The sequence below is a fragment of the Podarcis vaucheri genome, assembly GCF_965113315.1.
Source record: "Podarcis vaucheri genome assembly, chromosome: 2".
Lineage (NCBI taxonomy): Eukaryota > Metazoa > Chordata > Lepidosauria > Squamata > Lacertidae > Podarcis > Podarcis vaucheri.
Window position 1 is genome coordinate 115,608,986 of NC_138760.1, and position 19,103 is coordinate 115,628,088.

Consider the following 19,103-nt stretch of genomic DNA (forward strand, 5'->3'; position numbering starts at 1 on the left):
CGGCATGAACCTCAAAGGAGTGAGTGAAAAGCAAAAAGAAACCTATTATTCAAGAATCCAGTCAGTTAACTAACCTTGACTGTGGCAGAAATGCATTTTCCCACCTTCCCTTCAAACAGCCTTGCCCTACAACGCTGTTTCACAAGCTGTCCATGGCCACGGTCCCAGATCTCTGAAGGCAGGCAGTGGAGACAAGTTTTAACTGATTTTAATAGCATTCTGATATTGCTTTAAAATGTCCAGCAACACCTTCAGGTCATGTGGGTTTTCTTTGTTGATTCCAGTATCCATCCGGTCAAGACCACACCCAGAGGCAGGGATAGTCTTCGAACAACGACTAAGCCTGCCTCCTCGGTAATGACATGGTCTGGTCTTAGCGTAACTCCTCCTCCTGCCCATGATCACTGAGATCAGATGTCCCAGTGCATCCCCCCCCCCTGTGGAACCTGCCCCAGCCATTCTGTTGACTGGGGCCCACTCCCATGCAGCCCTGATCCTGCCCCTTAAAAACAAAACACAAACTATACAACCAATAAACAACAAAAAACAAAACAGTTATACTCAAATTAATCCTGAACCAGATATCCACCCCCCCCAACACAGCAAAAAAAAGGGGGGAATTAAAATGCCACCAACTGCTTAAGGGCATTTTAAAACACATTATACACTCATTTCTATAGCATGTGAGCCTTTGTGTCAGTGTCAGGTAAACCGGTATTTTGTTTTTATTGGCAGTGGGAGAGACCAGAGTGTCCAGGAGGTGGTTGGTTGCAGGATATTCATCAAAGCAATGCCCAGTCTCTGTGGTGTTTCAGAGTGACCCCCAATGGTTGTTTACACATGCGAGGGATCCATTGCCTGCTGCAGTCAACATGTGGCAACCATTTGCGTCTAAACTCCTGGGAGGCAGAGACCCAAATCTGGACCAAGACAAGGGGACGGCAGATCTCTAGCTAGGGATTGACCCAAGCTCCTTCTGCCCGCCTACCAGAAAAGCCATATCCCCCACAAAAGAAGCCCACCCTGAGATTCCTTCTTTCACTCTCCAGTTTTACAAAGGCAAACTCCTATTAGGCAAAGGTGGGTTGCAGAACTTCTAACAACATTTTGCTTTTTAAAAAAAATTGTGCTGGTTCTCTCATTGTGAATAAGTGAGGTTCATAGACCACAGAATGAAAGAGTTGGAAGGGACCAAGAGGATCTTCTAGCCCAGGGGTCTGCAACCCGCGGCTCCGGAGCCGCATGTGGCTCTTTTACACCTTTGCTGCGGCTCCAGGGCGGATACTAGCGAGGGGAGGAGACGCATTGTGCGCCCCGACACTCCCCACTGTGGCGGGTGCTGTACTGGCTGTGACGTTGCATGGGGGCGGTGCGTGCATTAGTCACGCACCGTCCCAACGTCACCTTCCCGCCCGCTGTCAGATCAGAGGGCAGCGGCGCGCATGCTTTAAATGTCACAATGGTTTTGCAGCTCCCAGGTTTTGTTTTTTTCTTCAGAAATGGGTCCAAGTGGCTCTTTTTGTCTTAAAGGTTGCAGACCCCTGTTCTAGCCGAACCCCTTCAATGCAGGAATCTTTTTGACAAGGTGGGGCTCGAACCCACAACCCCGAGAGTCTCATTCTCTACCAACTGAGTTATCCCAGGACTCGGATCAAATTCAGCTGGTAGGATTGCAATGAATCGGGAGCAAAGCTTTTGTATGAATATATTACCCGCAAGTTATTCTGATGTTTCCAAATGCACAGGTACAAATAAATTTTAAGACTGAACAAGTATTATTATTATTATTATTATTATTATTATTATTATTATTATTCTCCAGCCAATTTGGGCGGCTTCCAGCAAAATATAAAAACATAATAAGACATCAGACATTAAAAACTTCCTGATTCTGCTTCTTTGACAGAAGCCGACAAATTTAGTTTAGATGCTCTATATCAGGGGTGTCAAACTCAAATTCATCGGGGGCCGCATCTGCAGTTTGGTCACCCTGAAAGGGCGGGTTGTATCTGTAGGACTATGTGTCCACTCTTTATTATCATAAATTATTGTCACTGCATTCAATTATTGCTGTTTTTTGTAATAATGTAAACAGTCCAGAAGGATGTTATGGTCGATTGTATCAAAGGCCGCTGAGAGATCCAGCAGAACTAGGAAACAAAGTTGTTACAAAGAATGAGCCCTAATGAGACAATTGCTGCAATCCTATGTGCATTTATTTGAAACTCCTGTTGAAGAAAGTGAGGCATGGGGCTGTAAATAAAATGGGGGGGGGTGGGAGAGAGAGAGAGAGCTCTGACAGGAAAGCATCAACATGCCTTGTGCACTCTCATTTTCCTTGGCTAATTCCCCTGCCTCCCCCCATCTCGGGGTGCCATTGCATAGCGCAAAAGGCAAAAGAGCGCGAGCACGCTGCCTGCAACTGGATCTCCAGCTTCTTCCTTTCCTTCCCCGAGGCGGGAGGAAGAGATCAAGCCGGAGCTGCTGGCAGGGCGGAGAGCGAGCCGCCCAATTGTGTGACCGAGTGATGGAAGGGCTGCAAGGAGCTGCGCCCGATCTCCTCCCAGGAATGTGCCAGTGGGACTGACATGTGCCGGAAGGCGGGGAGAACCGCTCAGCGCCGCTTCGCGGAGTCCAACTTGTGGAGCTGAGATAGAGAGCCGGGCGCCAGATCGCCTTCCTCGCTTGGCTTGCCGCGAAATTGCAAGAGGAGGAGGAGGAAGGCGGTGGTGGGGGGCGGGGAGCGGAGGGGGTGCCAGGGAACACAGCCCCCTCCCATCACGGCCATCATCATCGCCACCCCCATTTTACATTTATTTTACGGGTGTTTGGAGTGTGTGTGCGCGCGCCTCTCTCTCTCTCCTACTCACCCCCCGCATCAGCCACCCCATATTCCCTTTTTTTATAATTATTTTTATTGCTTTTTTTCAGATAAAGATGTACAGTCACTTACACAAAGAAACATCAGCTATGAAAAAAGAAAAGAAAAAAGAAAAAAGAATTGATCATTTCAAAACTTATTTTAGTCTATCATCAGACTTCCCCACATCTCCCCACAATGCATTCTTTACAATAAAAACATCAGCAAATTATAACCTTGTTTCATGCGTTTCTTTTCTACTTCAATTCTTACCTTTTAGTTTAAATTACTTATTGTCAATTTACTCTGAAAAGCCAATATAATAACATTTTTAAACATTTAAACATTGGTCCTTTCAATAATTTGTTATTTAGTTTCAATGTCCTCCACTCTCATTGCTGGAGCTAATCTTTCCAAGTCGTGCGAGTTCTTATAATTCATATAATTTGTAAAACTTTTGCAAATAGTCCTTAAATTTTTTCCAGTCCTCCTCCATTGCTTCTTCTCCCAAATCTCGGATCCTGGCAGTCATCTCGGCCAATTCCATGTAGTCCATCAACTGCGTTTGCCACTCTTCCAGTGTGGCCAAATCTTGAATCTTCCAGTGTTTTGCGATAAGGATTCTTGCTGCTGTAGTTGCATACATAAAAAATGTTCTATCCTTCTTTAACACCTTTTGGCCGACTATGCCCAACAGGAAGGCCTCTGGTTTCTTGGGAAAGGTGTACTTAAACACCTTTTTTAGCTCGTTATAAATCATTTCCCAGAAGGCCTTCACTCTAGGACACGTCCACCATAGGTGAAAGAATGTCCCTTCAGCCTCCTTACATTTCCAACATCTATTGTCAGTCAAGTGATATATTTTTGCCAGCTTGACTGGGGTCATGTACCACCTGTATATCATTTTTATAATATTTTCTTTCAAGGCATTGCATGCCGTAAATTTCATACCGGTGGTCCATAACCTTTCCCAGTCTTCAAACATAATGTTGTGCCCAATGTCTTGTGCCCATTTTATCATGGCTGATTTGACTGTCTCGTCCTGAGTATTCCATTTGAGCAGCAAATTATACATTCTTGATAATAGCTTAGTCTTTGGTTCTAACAATTCTGTCTCTAGTTTCGATTTTTCCACCTGGAAGCCTGTTTTTTTGTCCATCTTAAACACCTCATGAATTTGGGCATAATGAAACCAATCTTGCACCTTATCCTTTAGTCTTTCATAACTCTGTAACCTCCAATTATCACCGATTTTTTCTGTTATCTCCCCATATGTCGGCCAGCCGGCCTCCATATTGGGTTTTTTCCGAGCCTTGGCCTCCACTGGTGATAGCCACCTCGGTGTCTTACTTTCTAATAAGTCTTTATATTTTGTCCAGACTATAAATATTGCTTTTCTGACAATATGGTTTTTGAACATTTTATGTGTTTTTACCTTGTCATACCACAAATACGCATGCCATCCCAACGAGTTATTGAACCCTTCCAGATCTAGGACATCAGTGTTCTTTAACAACAACCAATCTTTCATCCAGCAGAAGGCTGCAGCTTCATAATATAACCTTAAGTCTGGCAGGGCAAACCCCCCTCTTTCTTTTGCATCAGTTAGTATTTTAAACTTTATTCGGGGCTTTTTGCCCTGCCAAACAGACTTTGAAATATCCTTCTGCCACTTTCCAAAACATTCCACTCTGTCCATGATCTGTAAGGTTTGAAACAAAAACAGCATTTTTGGCAAAACGTTCATTTTTATAGCTACTATTCGGCCCAACAAGGAAAGTTTCAGTCTTGACCAAATTTCTAGATCTTTTTTAACTTCAGACCAACATTTTTCATAGTTATCTTTAAATAAATTCAAATTCTTGGAAGACAAGTTAACCCCCAGGTATTTCACTTTTTTAACCACATTTAACTCTGTTTCCCTCTGGAACTCATCTGTTTCTGAAGATGTCAAGTTTTCCCCCAATACCTTAGTTTTTTGTTTATTCAACTTGAAACCCGCCACCCGACCAAACTCCTGGATCAATTCTAAAACTCTTCTTGTACTAGATTCTGGCTCCTGTAACGTCAAAACCAAGTCATCTGCAAAAGCTTTCAGTTTATATTGTTTCGCTCCGACCTGTACTCCTTGTACCTGCCGGTCCTTCCTGATCATATTCAAAAGCACCTCCAGGACTGAAATAAATAATAGGGGGGAGAGAGGGCACCCCTGTCGTGTCCCTTTTTCAATTTGGAACTCTTCTGTCACCACATTGTTCACTATCAACTTAGCTTTCTGATCTGAATAAATTGCCTCTAAACCATTTTCAAACCCCCGTCCCACTCCCATCCCTTCCAAATTTTTCTTCATAAACTTCCAGGAAATATTTCAAAGGCCTTCTCCGCATCGATAAAGATTAACACTGCTTTGGTGTTAATATTAGTTTGCAAAAGTTCCAGAATATCAATAATGTTCCTGGTGTTGTCAAACAAATGTCTACCTGGGAGAAAGCCTGCCTGGTCCTTGTGAATTACCTCATTCAGTACCTTTTTAAGTCTGCTTGCCAAAATATCTGCAAATATTTTGTAATCCACATTTAGGAGTGAGATGGGACGGTAATTCTTAAGCTGAGTCTTTTCAGTTTCCACTTTAGGTATCAATGTAATGAAAGCTTCTTTCCACGTTTCCGGCGCCCTCCCTCCATCCATAATCTGGTTGCAAACCTCCATTAATGGTTGTATCAAATAGGCTTTTAATATCTTATAATACTTGGAGGTAAGTCCATCTGGGCCTGGAGATTTGCCCAACTGCATATTCTGAATGGCATCTTCAATTTCCTGTTGCGTTATTCTGTGATTCAAGATTAATCTCTCTTCCTGGGATAGTTCTGGTAGGCCGTTAACATTTAAAAATTGGTCCATCTCAAACACTTCCTCGGGCCCTTGCGTGTACAATTTTTTAAAGTATTTCTGGAAACACTTTCTAATTTCACCTGGTTTCTGAATATTTTTCCCTTCAACCTCTAGATTGGTAACATAATTCAATTTTTGTCTTTTCTTCAACTGCCATGCTAGCAGTTTTCCACATTTATTCGCTGATTCAAAAGATCTTTGCTTCATTTGTTTAATTTTCCATTCCGCTTCTTGATTTATCAATTTCGCATATTGTGATTGGTGGAATTTAATTTCTCTCAAAGTCTCTTTTGATTTTGGATTTAGTCTCAATTTTTTCTCTCCATCTTTTATCTTCTGTAATATCTTATCCTTTTTTTCCATTCCAGAGTTTTTTCTTAATCGTGTTCTGTTGTATCAGAAACCCTCTCATTACAGCTTTACTTGCGTCCCAGATTATTCTCTTTTACACCGAGGTGTTCAAGTTAATTTCAAAATAATCTTTTAAAGCTTTTTGGGCCTTCTTTACAATCTCTTGATCTCTTAACAAGTTGTCATTCATTTTCCATCTGAAGGAACCGGTTGGAGTAAATCTTAATTCCATTTTCAGAGCGTTATGGTCGGAGCAGGTCTTTGGGCAGATTTCCACTCTTACAGTCTTAGGTGCCAGCCCTCTAGTTACCCAAACCTGGTCGATTCTTGTCCATGACAGGTGAGCCTCAGAGAAGAAAGTTCCCTCTTTACCTAGAGGGTTCCTTGTCCTCCATGTGTCAATCAAATCCATATTGTCAGTCAGTTCAAAAAAGGTTTTAGGTAGTCTGCCATCCTTAGTCAGATTTTGGTTTTGAGACTTATCCATTAAGGTAGAAACCACCCCATTCATATCTCCCATCATAATGATGTTAGAATAGTCCAGATAGTCCAGCAATGTCTCGTGCAACTTCTTGTAGAATTCCGATTTCCCCTCATTTGGTGCATAAATTCCTAATATCAAAACTTTTTCTCCTTGAGTTTGTATTTCAATTGCCAGGATTCGTCCATGTTCATCTTTAAATAAAAATTTCGGTGACAGGTTCTCCTTTGCATAAATCACCACACCTCTTTTCTTGACTCTGTCTGATGAAATAAATTCTTGGCCCAGTCTTTTATTAATTAACACTTTCCTTTGGAGTCTTGTCACATGTGTTTCCTGCAGACAAATTATATCCAAATGTTCTTTTTTCAAAATATGAAAGATCCTTCTCCTTTTCTCCGGGGAATTTGCGCCATTAATGTTCCAGCTGTACAGCTGCAGAGACATCCTGGATCAATCTGTTGTTACTCTTTATGGGGTGTCCTCTTTTTCTTCCGTACCCGAGGCAGAAGGTGATGGTTCTACTCCAAGCTGTGGTTGTGGCCAAGGAACCGCTATTCCCTTCTCAGCCACCCCATATTCCCAAAGAACAACTTGATCACGGGCATCGTCGGTCCTGGAAAGGCTGGCTGTGCAAAGATGGAGACGGAGGCGAAATGAAGAGGAAGGGAAGCCCCGGGCTGGTGAAATCCAGCGCGGAGGAGAAGAGGACGCCTCCCGCAGGGCGAGTTTGCACGCTGGGATCCAGCAGCCCCGGAGAAGAGCCAAGGCTGGAATAAAAAAAGTTTCTCTGAGGAGAAAGACTCCCCCTCCGCGGCACGGAGAGACCTGACCTTCCGCTTGCTCTTTTTGAGCAGTGAGCGGGAGAGAGAAGCCAGCTGCCCGCCTCGCTTCGGCCCCCGACGACGAAGGCGCAAGTTGAGAGACGCGGGGACATTTGAAGCAGCAGCCACGTCCTTAAGAGCGACGGGGGGAGGCGAGTAGGGAGCTGCACCATGTAAACTTTCTTGTGTCAAAAAAAAAAAAGCAAGAGAAAAAGGTGAAGGCTGGCGGCGGCTACACGGGCCACATGACGAGGTCTGGCGGGCCGGATTCGGCCCGCGGGCCTTGTGTTTGACACCCGTGCTCTATATCAACTCAATGACAGGGAACCAGGCTGAGGGCCTTCTTGGTAGTGGCACCCACTCTGTGGAACGCTCTTCCGTCAGATATCAAGGAAATAAGCATCTATCTGACTTTTATAAGACATCTGAAGGCAGCCCTGTATGGAGAAGCTTTTAATGTTTGATGTTTCATTGGTTTTTAAAAAATATTCTGTTGGGAGCTGCCCTAGTGGCTGGGAAAACCCAGCCAGATTAGCGGGTATAAATAATGTGGTTGTAATATTAATATTATTGTGCTTAATTGAATAGCAGTTCCCGGAAGCCGCGGAAGGGGAGAGATGCTCTTGGGCTCCCATCCTCCTTGCAGGCTTGGCCACCGTGAGGAGACAGTGCTGAGATTCCTGCATTGCAGGGGGTTGGACTAGATGACTCTCAGGGTCCCCTTCCATCTCTACGATTCTATGATTCTAACAGGGTGCGGCCCTAGATGGGCTTGATCAAACTACAGGGCTCTTCGTGGGATCTGTGTGTGTGTGTGTGTGTGTGTGTGAGAGAGAGAGAGAGAGAGAGAGAGAAAACCTTCAGGGCGAGGTCCCTGTGTCTTTTTTGCAACGAGGTTGAATCAGCTGCAATTCCCCCCCACCTGACCCACCGCTTCCCTGCCTGCTCTCTCTCCACCCCCAACCCCAATTATGGGTATTGCGCCCCCAAGCTTGCTGCACCCTGAGGCGCTTTGCACTCACCCTATTTCTTGCAGGACAAGGGCAGTGCAGGACAGCAGAGGGGGCGGGTCAGCTGTCCTAATTAAGCCGCGCCCCCTTTCCCAAATCAGTATCGAGCAGCAGCACCCTCCCCTCTAGCAGCTTGCACTCTCTGCCTTTAACCCTTAAAGCAAGGAGCATCTGTTCCCTGTACTCGAAGCCCAGAGTCCCTCCCTTCTCTCCCCATTGGCTGGGTACTGCAAGGCTTTCCCCTTACAATTATCCCCCGGAGATATCCTGCCTCCCAGGCCGGGGCTCCCATTCCTGCCCGGCTGCCCAGGGTCGCTTCGGGTGAGTGCACAGCCAGGGGCGGGGAAGGAGGGAAGGGGCTTGGCAAGGGGTGGGGGGTCCAGGATGAGACGCCCCGGGACGGGGAGAAGAAGAGAAGGGAGGAAAGGGAGCTGTTTCTCTTAATGGGGCCTTGAAGGGGGGGGGGGTTGGCGTGTTCCGCTGAGGAAAGAGAGAAGCTTCCTCCTGCCCGGATCTGGTGCAAAGGGAGTTGCAGGGAAGGAGGCGGGAAAGGGGAGAGGGTTGGGTATTGCAGACCAGGCTCGCCATAGTAATAATAATAGTAATAATAATAATCTGATATTTATACCCCGCCCATTTTCTGGGTTTCCCCAGCCACTCTGGGCGGCTTCCAACAAAATAAGAAACACCAGAAACATCCAAACATCCAAGTCTTCCGTTTTGTAGAGGAGATGGGGACATGGATTGCTGGATGGCAGAGGGAGAAAGAGGAAAAGATGGGGAGGAAAACAAAGGCGGGGGGGGGGGGCCAGGCAGGAAGAAGGAAGGAAGGGGTGAGGCCTTCTCCGAAGCAGCTCTTTGTTCCTTGCACTCCTTGCATAAAGTAGTGGGGGCAGGTTGGATGAGGCCCTAAGCTACTGGAGGTCATGGGGCCCTTTATAGGTCCAGCTGTCTTTTGTCAACAACAAATTGTCGCTGTTTTTTGTGTTGAATATAGGCTGTGTGGTAATTTATGGACCTAATCGGTATCTAAAAAAATGTGCACATAATTGTTGAACTGAAATACAGTTGAGAAATATATCAATAATGAAATACAATTATGTATATTAATAGTGAAATAATTATTAAGCTCTAACTTAAAATGATTTTCTTATTCATAACAAACTTAATAATGCAAACTTAATAATGCATATTGGCATATGGCAATAACAAAAGTTCCTTTAGAAACACAGTTTACAAAGAATCATGATCTAGTCCTAGAAACTTGCTATAACTTGAAATTATAATAGGTGTAAATATACAATGCAGACAACTACTAATAATAAATAGCTTTATTAATATGAAATTAATTGTTATAGCCTGTACAATGCAATTGTAGTTAATACAATGCATTATTTTATATAAGTATCAATATTACAAAAACAGTCCACATTCTTCATTGGGACAGCAGACCTTTGTACCCTGTTACACGTAGTGAGTGTAAAAGACAGTATTTCTAGTAATATGTCACATTTATAAATAATAGCAATACTATACACACCTGTACATAAAAATTATTTTACAGGACTAATTGTATTACTGCATCTACCCAATACCCATTCAACTGTATAATTTTATCATGATTCATTGTTTACTGTGAATACAAACAGTACACAAACATGATCTAAATTACAATACTTTCCTTCTTGCCTTTGCCAAAGCAAAGTCACTGAGGATATCACCAAATGATAAACTGCTTAGCTTGTCACTTTCTATGTACATGAGGCTGAAGTAATTTATCTTGAGACATTGTTGTTCCGAAATCATTTTTTATCTTCTTCAGCTGTGAAATGGATCTTTACAAATGGCAATTTGCAATCATCATTCAGAGGAACATTCTCAGAATTGCTTCTACATTAGGGAATGCTGATTGGACACTGTTGTTGTTCTTTAGTCACTTAGTCGTGTCTGACTCTTTGTGACCCCATGGACCAGAGCACGCCAAGCACTCCTGTTTTCCACTGCCTCCTGCAATTTGGTCAAACTCATGTTAGTAGCTTTGAGAGCACTGTCCAACCATCTCGTCCTCTGCATATATAAGTTAAATAAACAAGGAGACAATATACAGCCTTGCCATACTCCTTTCCCAATTTTGAGCCAATCAATTGTTCCATATCCAGTTCTAACTGTTGCTTCTTGTCCCACATAGAGATTTCTCAGGAGACAGATGAGGTGGTCAGGCACTCCCATTTCTTTAAGAACTTGCCATAGTTTGCTGTGGTCCACACAGTCAAAGGCTTTTGTGTAGTCAATGAAGCAGAAGTAGATGTTTTTCTGGAACTCTCTAGCTTTATCCCTAATCCAGCGCATGTTTGCAATTTGATCTCTGGTTCCTCTGCCCCTCCAAAATCCAGCTTGTACTTCTGGGAGTTTTTAGTCTGCATACTGCTTAAGCCTGCCTTGTAGAATTTTAAGCATAACCTTGCTAGCGTGTGAAATGAGCGCAATTGTGCAGTAGTTGGAGCATTCTTTGGCGCTGCCCTTCTTTGGCATTGCGTTCTAGACTGATCTTCTCCGATCCTGTGGCCACTGCTGAGTTTTCCAAACCTGCTGGCATATTGAGTGTAGCACCTTAACAGTATCATCTTTTAAGTTTTTAAATAGTTCCGCTGGAATGTCATCACTTCCACTGGCCTTGTTATTAGCAGTGCTTTCTAAGGCCCATTTGACTTCACTCTCCAGGATGTCTGGCTCAAGGTCATCAGTCACACTATCTGGGGTGTATGGGACATCCATAGCAACCACACTACCTGGAGTGTACGAGCCATCCATATCTGTCTGGTATAATTCCTCTGTGTATTCTTGCCACCTCCTCTTGATGTCTTCTGCTTCTGTTAGGTCCTTACCACTTTTGTCCTTAATAATAATCTTTGCACAAAATGTTCCTTTAATATCTCCAATTTTCTTGAACAGATCTCCATTCCCATCCATTTTAGTTCACTGATGCCCAGGATGTCAATATTTATTCTTGCCATCTCATTTTTGACCACATCCAGCTTACCATGGTTCATGGATCTTATACTCTAGGTTCATATATTTTTCTTTGCAGCATTGGACTTCCCTTTCACTTCCAGGCACACCCGCAAGTGAGCGATGTTTCAGCTTTGGCCCAGCTGCTTCATCAGCTCTGAATCTACTTGTACTTGCCCTCTGCTCTTCCTCAGTAGCATATTGGATGCCTTCCGACCTGAGGGGTTCATCTTCCAGTGTCATAACTTTTATACGACCATGGAGTTTTCTCGGCAGGGATACTGGCGTGACTTGCTGGTTCCTGCTCCAGGTGGATCACGTTTAGTCAAAACTCTCCACTTTGACCTGTCTGTCTTGGGTGGCCCTCCACGGCATAGCTCATACCGTCTCTGAGTTATTCAAGCCCCTTTGCCATGACAAGGCAGTGATCCATGAAGGACACGGTCATTAAATATTACTTGGTACAGATCCTGATGTGTCAGATGATCATGTTCATGGCTTTGACTTTTTAATGTATTGATGAAAATGGTTGAGTTCTCCAACAAGGTTCATGTCCACATCTTCAGGATATGTTTGGCTTAAAGCATTAACTTCTTCATGAATCTCTTCTTTTCCAGCATCTAATTTTGTTAAGAATGAAATAATAATAATAATAATAATAATAATAATAATAATAATATTTATACCCCAACCATCCGGCTGGATTTCCACAGCCACTCTGGGCGGCTTCCAACAAAAAATTAAAAATACATAAAATCGTCAATCATTAAAAACTTCCCTAAACAGGGCTGCCTTCAGTTGTCTTCTAAATGTCAGATAGTTGTTTATTTCCTTGACATCTGATGCAGGGTCTTCCACAGGGCGGGTGCCACCAGTGAGAAGGCCTGGTTCCTTGTAACCTTACTTCTCGCCAGAAGGCCCTCAGCGCTGGACCTCAGTTTCTGGGCTGAACGATGGGGTTGGAGACGCTCCTTCAGGTATACTAGACAGAGGCCGTTTAGGGCTTTTAAGGTCAGCACCAACATTTTGAATTGTGCTCAGAAACATACTGGGAGCCAACGTGGGAGAAGCTTCCTCCTGCCCGGATCTGGTGCAAAGGGAGTTGCAGGGAAGGAGGTGGGAAAGGGGAGAGGGTTGGGTATTGCAGACCAGCCTCGCCATAGTAGTAATAATAGTAATAATAATCTGATATTTATACCCCACCCATTTTCAGGGTTTCCTGCACAAGTTCTGGATGGGGGAAGAGGAAGGAGGAAAGGGAGTTCTTCTTTTTAATGGGGGCTTTGAAGGTGGAGTAGGGGGGTTACGCTGTGGAAAGAGAGAGAGGCTTCTTCCTGCACGGATGTGGTGCGAAGGGAATTGCATAGAAGGAGGGAAGAGGGTTGGGTATTGATGGCCAGGCTCATAATATTATTATTAATAATAATGATGATGATGATAATAATAATAATAATAAATAAATAAATAAATAAAAATAATACCCTGCCCATTGTCTGGGTTTCCCCAGCCAGTCTGGGCGGCTTCCAACAAAATAAAAAACACCCAAAACAACCAAACATTGAAGTCTTTTGTAGAAATGGCCTTCAATTTTAAAGAAATGCCCTCTTTAAGAAATCACGTGGTGTAAATATGTATGTTGTCCTCTAGGTCGAAGCACACACAGAATACCTAGTATGAGCAAGCAGTGCTCCAAAGTGCTTCTCTTGTGAACTTGCCATCTAAGTTGTTTACTAATGGCAAAGGCTCCTGTTTCCCAAAAGGACAGGAGGGGGAGGTCTCTCCCCCACTTTTAAGCCACCCCACTCCCACCGCATGGAATGCAGAGGTCTTGTTCTTTCACAATCCCAGTAAACCTTGTGTGTATCTGTAGTGAACCAGGTGCTGCGGCTCCTTCCCCTCTCACTGGGCTGCTGCAAGAAAAGGCAGCGGAGGAGGAGGAAACAGATGGGTTTGAAGGCTCTTTCTGCCTCTCTCCCCTGAGCAGAGGGTGTTTGCAGGGCAGGAGGACAGAGGAGGCAGCAGTGGGTGGATCCACCGCCTCTCCCAGGGGGTCCAGATGCAAGTAGGGGGCTTCCTTCTTCTCCATGTATTCAGAGCAGTCCAACCATGTATTCAGAGCAGTCCTTTGCAAATTACTGTCTTTCTCGGTGTATAAGACGAGGTTTTTTTACCCAGTTTTTAAAGTTAAAAAGCATGGGTCGTCTTATACATGGGATATAGCAATTAAATATATAAATAAATGCAGTACTTGCTCTTGCAGTCGCAGCTCCTCACAGTGGCGAGCCCTAGGGCCTCCATATTCTGCTTGCCTCCCCCCACTCTGCCCGCCCTACAGCTGGGAGGGAGGCTGTAGGCTGTTCGTTTTTGCCGTGCAGCGTCTTTGTGCTGCTCTGCAAACTAATGGGGAAGGCCACCTGCAAAACAAAGCTGCTGATCAAATATATTTCTCCCCTCTATGCCTTTCCTGCACCTTTCCCGTGAAACATCTTGGAGGCTACAAATTTCTGCACTGCTCCTCTTGCGTAACGTTGCACCGCCCGCCTGCTATTCCGTAGCCTCCTCTACCCATGCAGACTCTGTAAATGAAGGGGGAAGGGGAGGAGGCCACCTGCAAAGCGGAGCTGCCGATCAAGGTATTTTTCCACTTTCGCCTTTCCTGCGCCTTTCCCATGCAGAAACCACCTATCAGCTCCGCGATCGCCACCGACAGCCGCCAATCACGCTCCTGCTTGCTGCGACAAGGGAAGCTGTCTATTGGCTGCCGCAGCAGCAAGAAGGAGGGCTAATGGCAGCGATCAGGCAGCTGCAACGCGAGTGGTTGTGAGCTGCGTTCTGGTGGGTTAGTGATTTTCAGCATTCCCCCCAAATAATCCTACCCAAAAGCTCAATCCCCCTATTTTCAAAATTTTGAAGCCCCCAAAATAGGGGTCGTCTTATAGACAGAAAAATACGGTAAGTCTCATGTTCCATGGGATCTAGTCTTATCTCCTGAGTTCACACCAATAAAACTCCGAAAGAGAGAGGAGTCCACCATTGTTTATTGCAAAGCAATAGGTTACAGTTGGATCGTTCCACAAAACTGCAACCCTGCCCAGTGGTTCAGGCAGTGGTATTTATATAATTTCAAACAAAGCATTTCGATTTCAACCAATCATTTACATCAGAGATGTCCAAGCGCTGGACCACAATTGACAGGTAGACCTCTGTGTTGTTTTGGGTCGATTATGAGACCTTTGAAGGCTCCGCCCCCTTTCCGCAAGAACTTCTGCACATGCTCCTGTTTCTGTTTTTGCTCAGCAGTTCCTTGTTTTAATGTTTATTGATGCCAAAAGAATCTAAATTTTTCTTGCGTCCCCCGCCTCATTAAAAAAGTCCCTTTAGAGTTTCACGTTCCTCATATTCATCATTACCTCATTTTATTTATAATACACATGTGCGATAAGCACTGGCAATTTCTGCTGATTTAGTTTTGATTCCCACAGCATTCTGTTACGTTGTGTTTGTGTGCATGTTGGGAACTTGTGTTACATGCACCATGTGGCGACTCATGTTCCAGCTTTCAGCTGTATCTTTGTGATTCTCATATTAGCTGTATTTCTGCCCCAATTGGGGGGCGGCAACTTGCAAAATAAGCAGTTTCATAAAGCACAGACTACCATAACTTCTGTATTAGAAGCACACTCGAGGATTTACAGAGATACACATTATTACATTTATTGTGGCCCTTTGGGCAACTGCCACAAGGCCACTACTGCCCATACCATGCGGGCCTTGGGAAGGGAGAAGGAACAGGCAGACGGAAGGAATTGCCAAAGGTGTTTGAAAATGGGTGGAGGCTCTTGGTAAGCGGGTGCCCAATAGGGGCTTCTACAGGGGCAGCAGAATGTCTTGGGCAGAATCCCTGCAGGCGCTCTGAGACTCCCTTGACTTCTTCCTTCCTCACAGGAAGCTACAACTTGCCTTGGCTTCTGCGCTCCTCAAGAAATTGAACCTGTAAACCTGGTCAGGATGGACGGAGGAAGATGGTTCATTTATTGTCTTTCCTAAAAGTCTAACAGGATTTTCTCTCTCTCCCCCCACTCCCAAACAGGTGAGGAAGACGATGGTCAGAATTCTACAGAGCCATCTGTGAATTCATTGGGAAGAACAAAGAAACAGTTTAAATGCAAGGAATGTGGAATGTGATTTAGTCACATTGGAAGACTGAGGATACACCAACAAACTCACACAGGAGAGAATCCATTTGAATACATGGAGTGTGGAAAGAGCTACAGTTGTAGTCAAGCACTTAGAAGACATCAACTAACTCACACGGGGGAGAAACCATTTAAATGTATGGAGTGTGGAAAGAGATTCAGTGAAAGTGGAAACCTTAGAAGACATCAACGAACTCACACAGGGGTGAAACCATATAAATGTATTGAATGTGGAAAGAGCTTCAGAGAAAATGGAGCCCTCAGAAAACATCAAGAAACTCATACTGGGGAGAAACCATTTAAAAGCATTGAATGTGGAAAGAGCTTCAGTGATAGTGGAGCCCTCAGAACACATCAGCGAACTCACACAGGGGAGGAACCATTTAAATGCATTGAATGTGGAAAGAGCTTCAGTCGTAGTGGAGACCTTAGAAGACATCAACGTACTCACACGGGGGAGAAACCGTTTCAATGTATTGAATGTGGAAAGAGCTTCAGTGAAAGTGGAAACCTTAGAAAACATCAACAAACTCACACGGGGGAGAAACCATTTCAATGCACTGAATGTGGAAAGAGCTTCAGTCGTGGTGGAGTCCTTAGAAGACATCAACGAACTCACACAGGGGTCAAACCATATAAATGTATTGAATGTGGAAAGAGCTTCAGTGATAGTGGAGCCCTCAGAACACATCAGCGAACTCATACAGGGGAGAAAGCATTTGAATGCATTGAATGTGGAAAGAGCTTGGGTTCTAGTGGAGCCCTTAGAACACATCAACGAACTCACACAGGGGAGAAACCATTTGAATGCATTGAATGTGGGAAGAGCTTCAGTCAAAAAGGAGACCTTAGAATACATCAACGAACTCACACAGAGGAGAAACCCTTTAAATGTATTGAATGTGGAAAGAGCTTGGGCTCTAGTGGAGCCCTTAGAACACATCAACGAACTCACACAGGGGAGAAACCATTTGAATGCATTGAATGTGGGAAGAGCTTCAGTCAAAGTGGAGACCTTAGAATACATCAACGAACTCACACAGGGGAGAAACCCTTTAAATGTATTGAATGTGGAAAGAGCTTCAGTGAAAGTGGTCACCTTAGAAGCCATCAACGAACTCACACAGGGGAGAAACCATTTGAATGCATTGAATGTGGGAAGAGCTTCAGTCAAAAAGGAGACCTTAGAATACATCAACGAACTCACACAGGGGAGAAACCCTTTAAATGTATTGAATGTGGAAAGAGCTTGGGTTCTAGTGGAGCCCTTAGAACACATCAACGTACTCACACGGGGGAGAAACCCTTTAAATGTATTGAATGTGGAAAGAGCTTCAGACAAAATGCAGGCCTTAGAAGACATCAACGAACCCACACAGGGGAGAAACCATTTGAATGTATGGAATGTGGAAAGAGCTTCAGTTGTAGTGGAGACCTTAGAACACATCAACGAACTCACTCGGGGGAGAAACAATATAGAATCATAGAATCATAGAGTTGGAAGAGACCACAAGGGCCATCGAGTCCAACCACCTGCCAAGCAGGAAACACCATCAGAGCACTCCTGACATATGGTTGTCAAGCCTCTGCTTAAATATAAATGCAATGAATGTGGAAAGAGCTTCAGACAAAATGCAGCCCTTAGAATACATCAACGAACTCACACAGGGGAGAAACCGTTTAAATGTATGGAATGTGGAAAGAGCTTCAGTTGTAGAGGAGACCTTAGAACACATCTACAAACTCACTCGGGGGAGAAACCATTTAAATGCATTGAATGTGGAAAGAGCTTTAGTCGTAGTGGAGACCTTAGAAGACATCAACGAATTCACACGGAGGAGAAACCATTTGAATGCATGGAGTGCGGAAAGAGCTTCAGTCAAAGTGGAAGTCTTAGAATACATCAACGATTTCACACAGGGGAGAAACCGTTTAAACGTATTGAATGTGGAAAGAGCTTCAGTCAAAGTAGAAACCTTAGAAGACATCAACAAACTCATACAGGGCAGAAACCATTTAAATGTATGGAGTGTGGAAAGAGCTTCAGACAGTGTGGAGACCTTAACATTCATGAGCGAATTCACCCAGGTGAAAAGCCATATCAATGTATGCAGTGTTCCACTCAAGGTTCACTCTTTACTTCACATCAAGAAACTCATAAAGGCGGAAATCAATTTTAAATGCATGGAATCTGTGTGATGTTCTGGTGTTGGTATTTAAATTTGTATACACATATATATGTAGTAAAGTAATGAAGGTCACATATACTGAATGTAGAAAAGAAGTTGCAAGTTGTTGCTAGATAAACGGGGAGAGTGTGAATCTGGAATGCTCAAGGTGTGTGATGAATCTGTTGAGTTTTGACCTCCGCCCTTCAATGCCAAAATGATGGGCTGCCCTTGTCTTGTGGATCAGCATCTGTCGGCTTCAGGGAAATGGGGTACCTCAGATGTTGGGAAACAACGCCCATAAGCCTCAGCCCATATGGCCAAGAATGATTGGAGTTGTAGTTCAAAAGCTCAAGGGTGGAAAATCTCACGTGTCTTACAACTTTTCATTATGAATAATTATAGGTCAAACTTTTGTTGATACGGAGCTCATTTTTAGCTTCCAGGAGCAGCTAGTCACTTCTGCTTTATAAACAAACCCAAATATATTGACACACTTTACATTAAACCCAAATTTCAGAACAGAGACATTTTTTTAAAGCCCCCTTTTTTTCTTTACAAACCATTATCTTCTCAATCCAAGATTTGCTTTTCATATGTATAAAAATACTTGGTTAGCAAGGGGGTACAGAAATAATAATAAAAAAGCTACAATAAAAGCATTAAAGGTAAAGGTAAAGGTACCCCTGCCCGAACGGGCCAGTCTTGACAGACTCTGGGGTTTGTGCGCCCATCTCACATCTATAGGCCGGGGGCCAGTGCTGTCCGGAGACACTTCCGGGTCACGTGGCCAGCGTGACAAAGCTGCATCTGGCGAGCTAGCGCAGCACACGGAACGCCGTTTACCTTCCCGCTGGTAAGCGGTACATATTTATCTACTTGCACCCGGGGGTGCTTTCGAACTGCTAGGTTGGCAGGCGCTGGGACCGAGCAGCGGGAGCGCACCCCGCCGCGGGGATTCGAACCGCCGACCTTTCGATCGGCAAGCCCTAGGCGCTGAGGCTTTTACCCACAGCGCCACCCGCGTCCCTTCACAATAAAAGCATTATCAGCATTTAAAAAGAAATGCTAGTGGATGTTCAAGGCATTGAGTTACAAATTAAAGCAAAGAGCAACCATTTCTTCTGCAAGCTGTTTCCCATCCAGTATTTCCCAGCTTCTGCCTTCTGAACTATGTTCCTCTGCAAACCACTGGTCCAAATCTATACAGTCCTCCTGCTCCTGGGAAGATTCAGAGGGAGGCTCCCACGAATGTGCCTCAGTGCAGCTCTCCTCAGCTGGGTCCCTGGTTAGGTTTTGGTTTAGGGGAGCA

At 44.3% G+C, this 19,103-nt stretch overlaps 3 protein-coding genes and 1 long non-coding RNA gene across 8 annotated transcripts in view; 2 read left to right on the forward strand and 2 right to left on the reverse strand.

Annotated features, from left to right (window-relative positions):
* The window catches only part of LOC309524682 (uncharacterized protein), a 139,826-nt gene that overhangs the window by 94,819 nt on the left and 25,904 nt on the right, over positions 1-19,103 (forward strand). The window contains exon 1 of one of the 5 annotated variants that reach the window (XM_082209579.1): positions 7,975-8,729. The exons of 2 other annotated variants lie outside the window; for them this stretch is intronic. Coding sequence is in view for 1 of the 3 variants with exons in the window: in XM_082209573.1 (XP_082065699.1) it covers positions 13,883-14,060 (178 nt within the window). In the remaining 2 variants the exon portion in view is untranslated. Of the gene's footprint in view, positions 1-7,974; positions 8,730-12,931; positions 14,061-19,103 lie in introns of those variants that run through there. 2 more of the 5 variants (XM_082209574.1, XM_082209573.1) reach the window with 2 other exon arrangements.
* NRM (nurim) overlaps positions 1-19,103 on the reverse strand; it is a 143,494-nt gene that overhangs the window by 88,862 nt on the left and 35,529 nt on the right. The gene's annotated exons all lie outside the window — the stretch shown is intronic.
* The window catches only part of LOC309525433, an 85,899-nt gene that overhangs the window by 3,806 nt on the left and 62,990 nt on the right, over positions 1-19,103 (reverse strand). The gene's annotated exons all lie outside the window — the stretch shown is intronic.
* LOC309527517 (uncharacterized protein) lies at positions 11,506-17,118 on the forward strand (the record flags this gene model as incomplete). Its single annotated transcript, XM_082214343.1, has 2 exons — positions 11,506-12,404; positions 15,518-17,118. Exon 2 carries the CDS (start codon positions 15,679-15,681, stop codon positions 17,116-17,118), a length of 1,440 nt encoding a protein of 479 aa, XP_082070469.1. The 5' UTR covers positions 11,506-12,404; positions 15,518-15,678.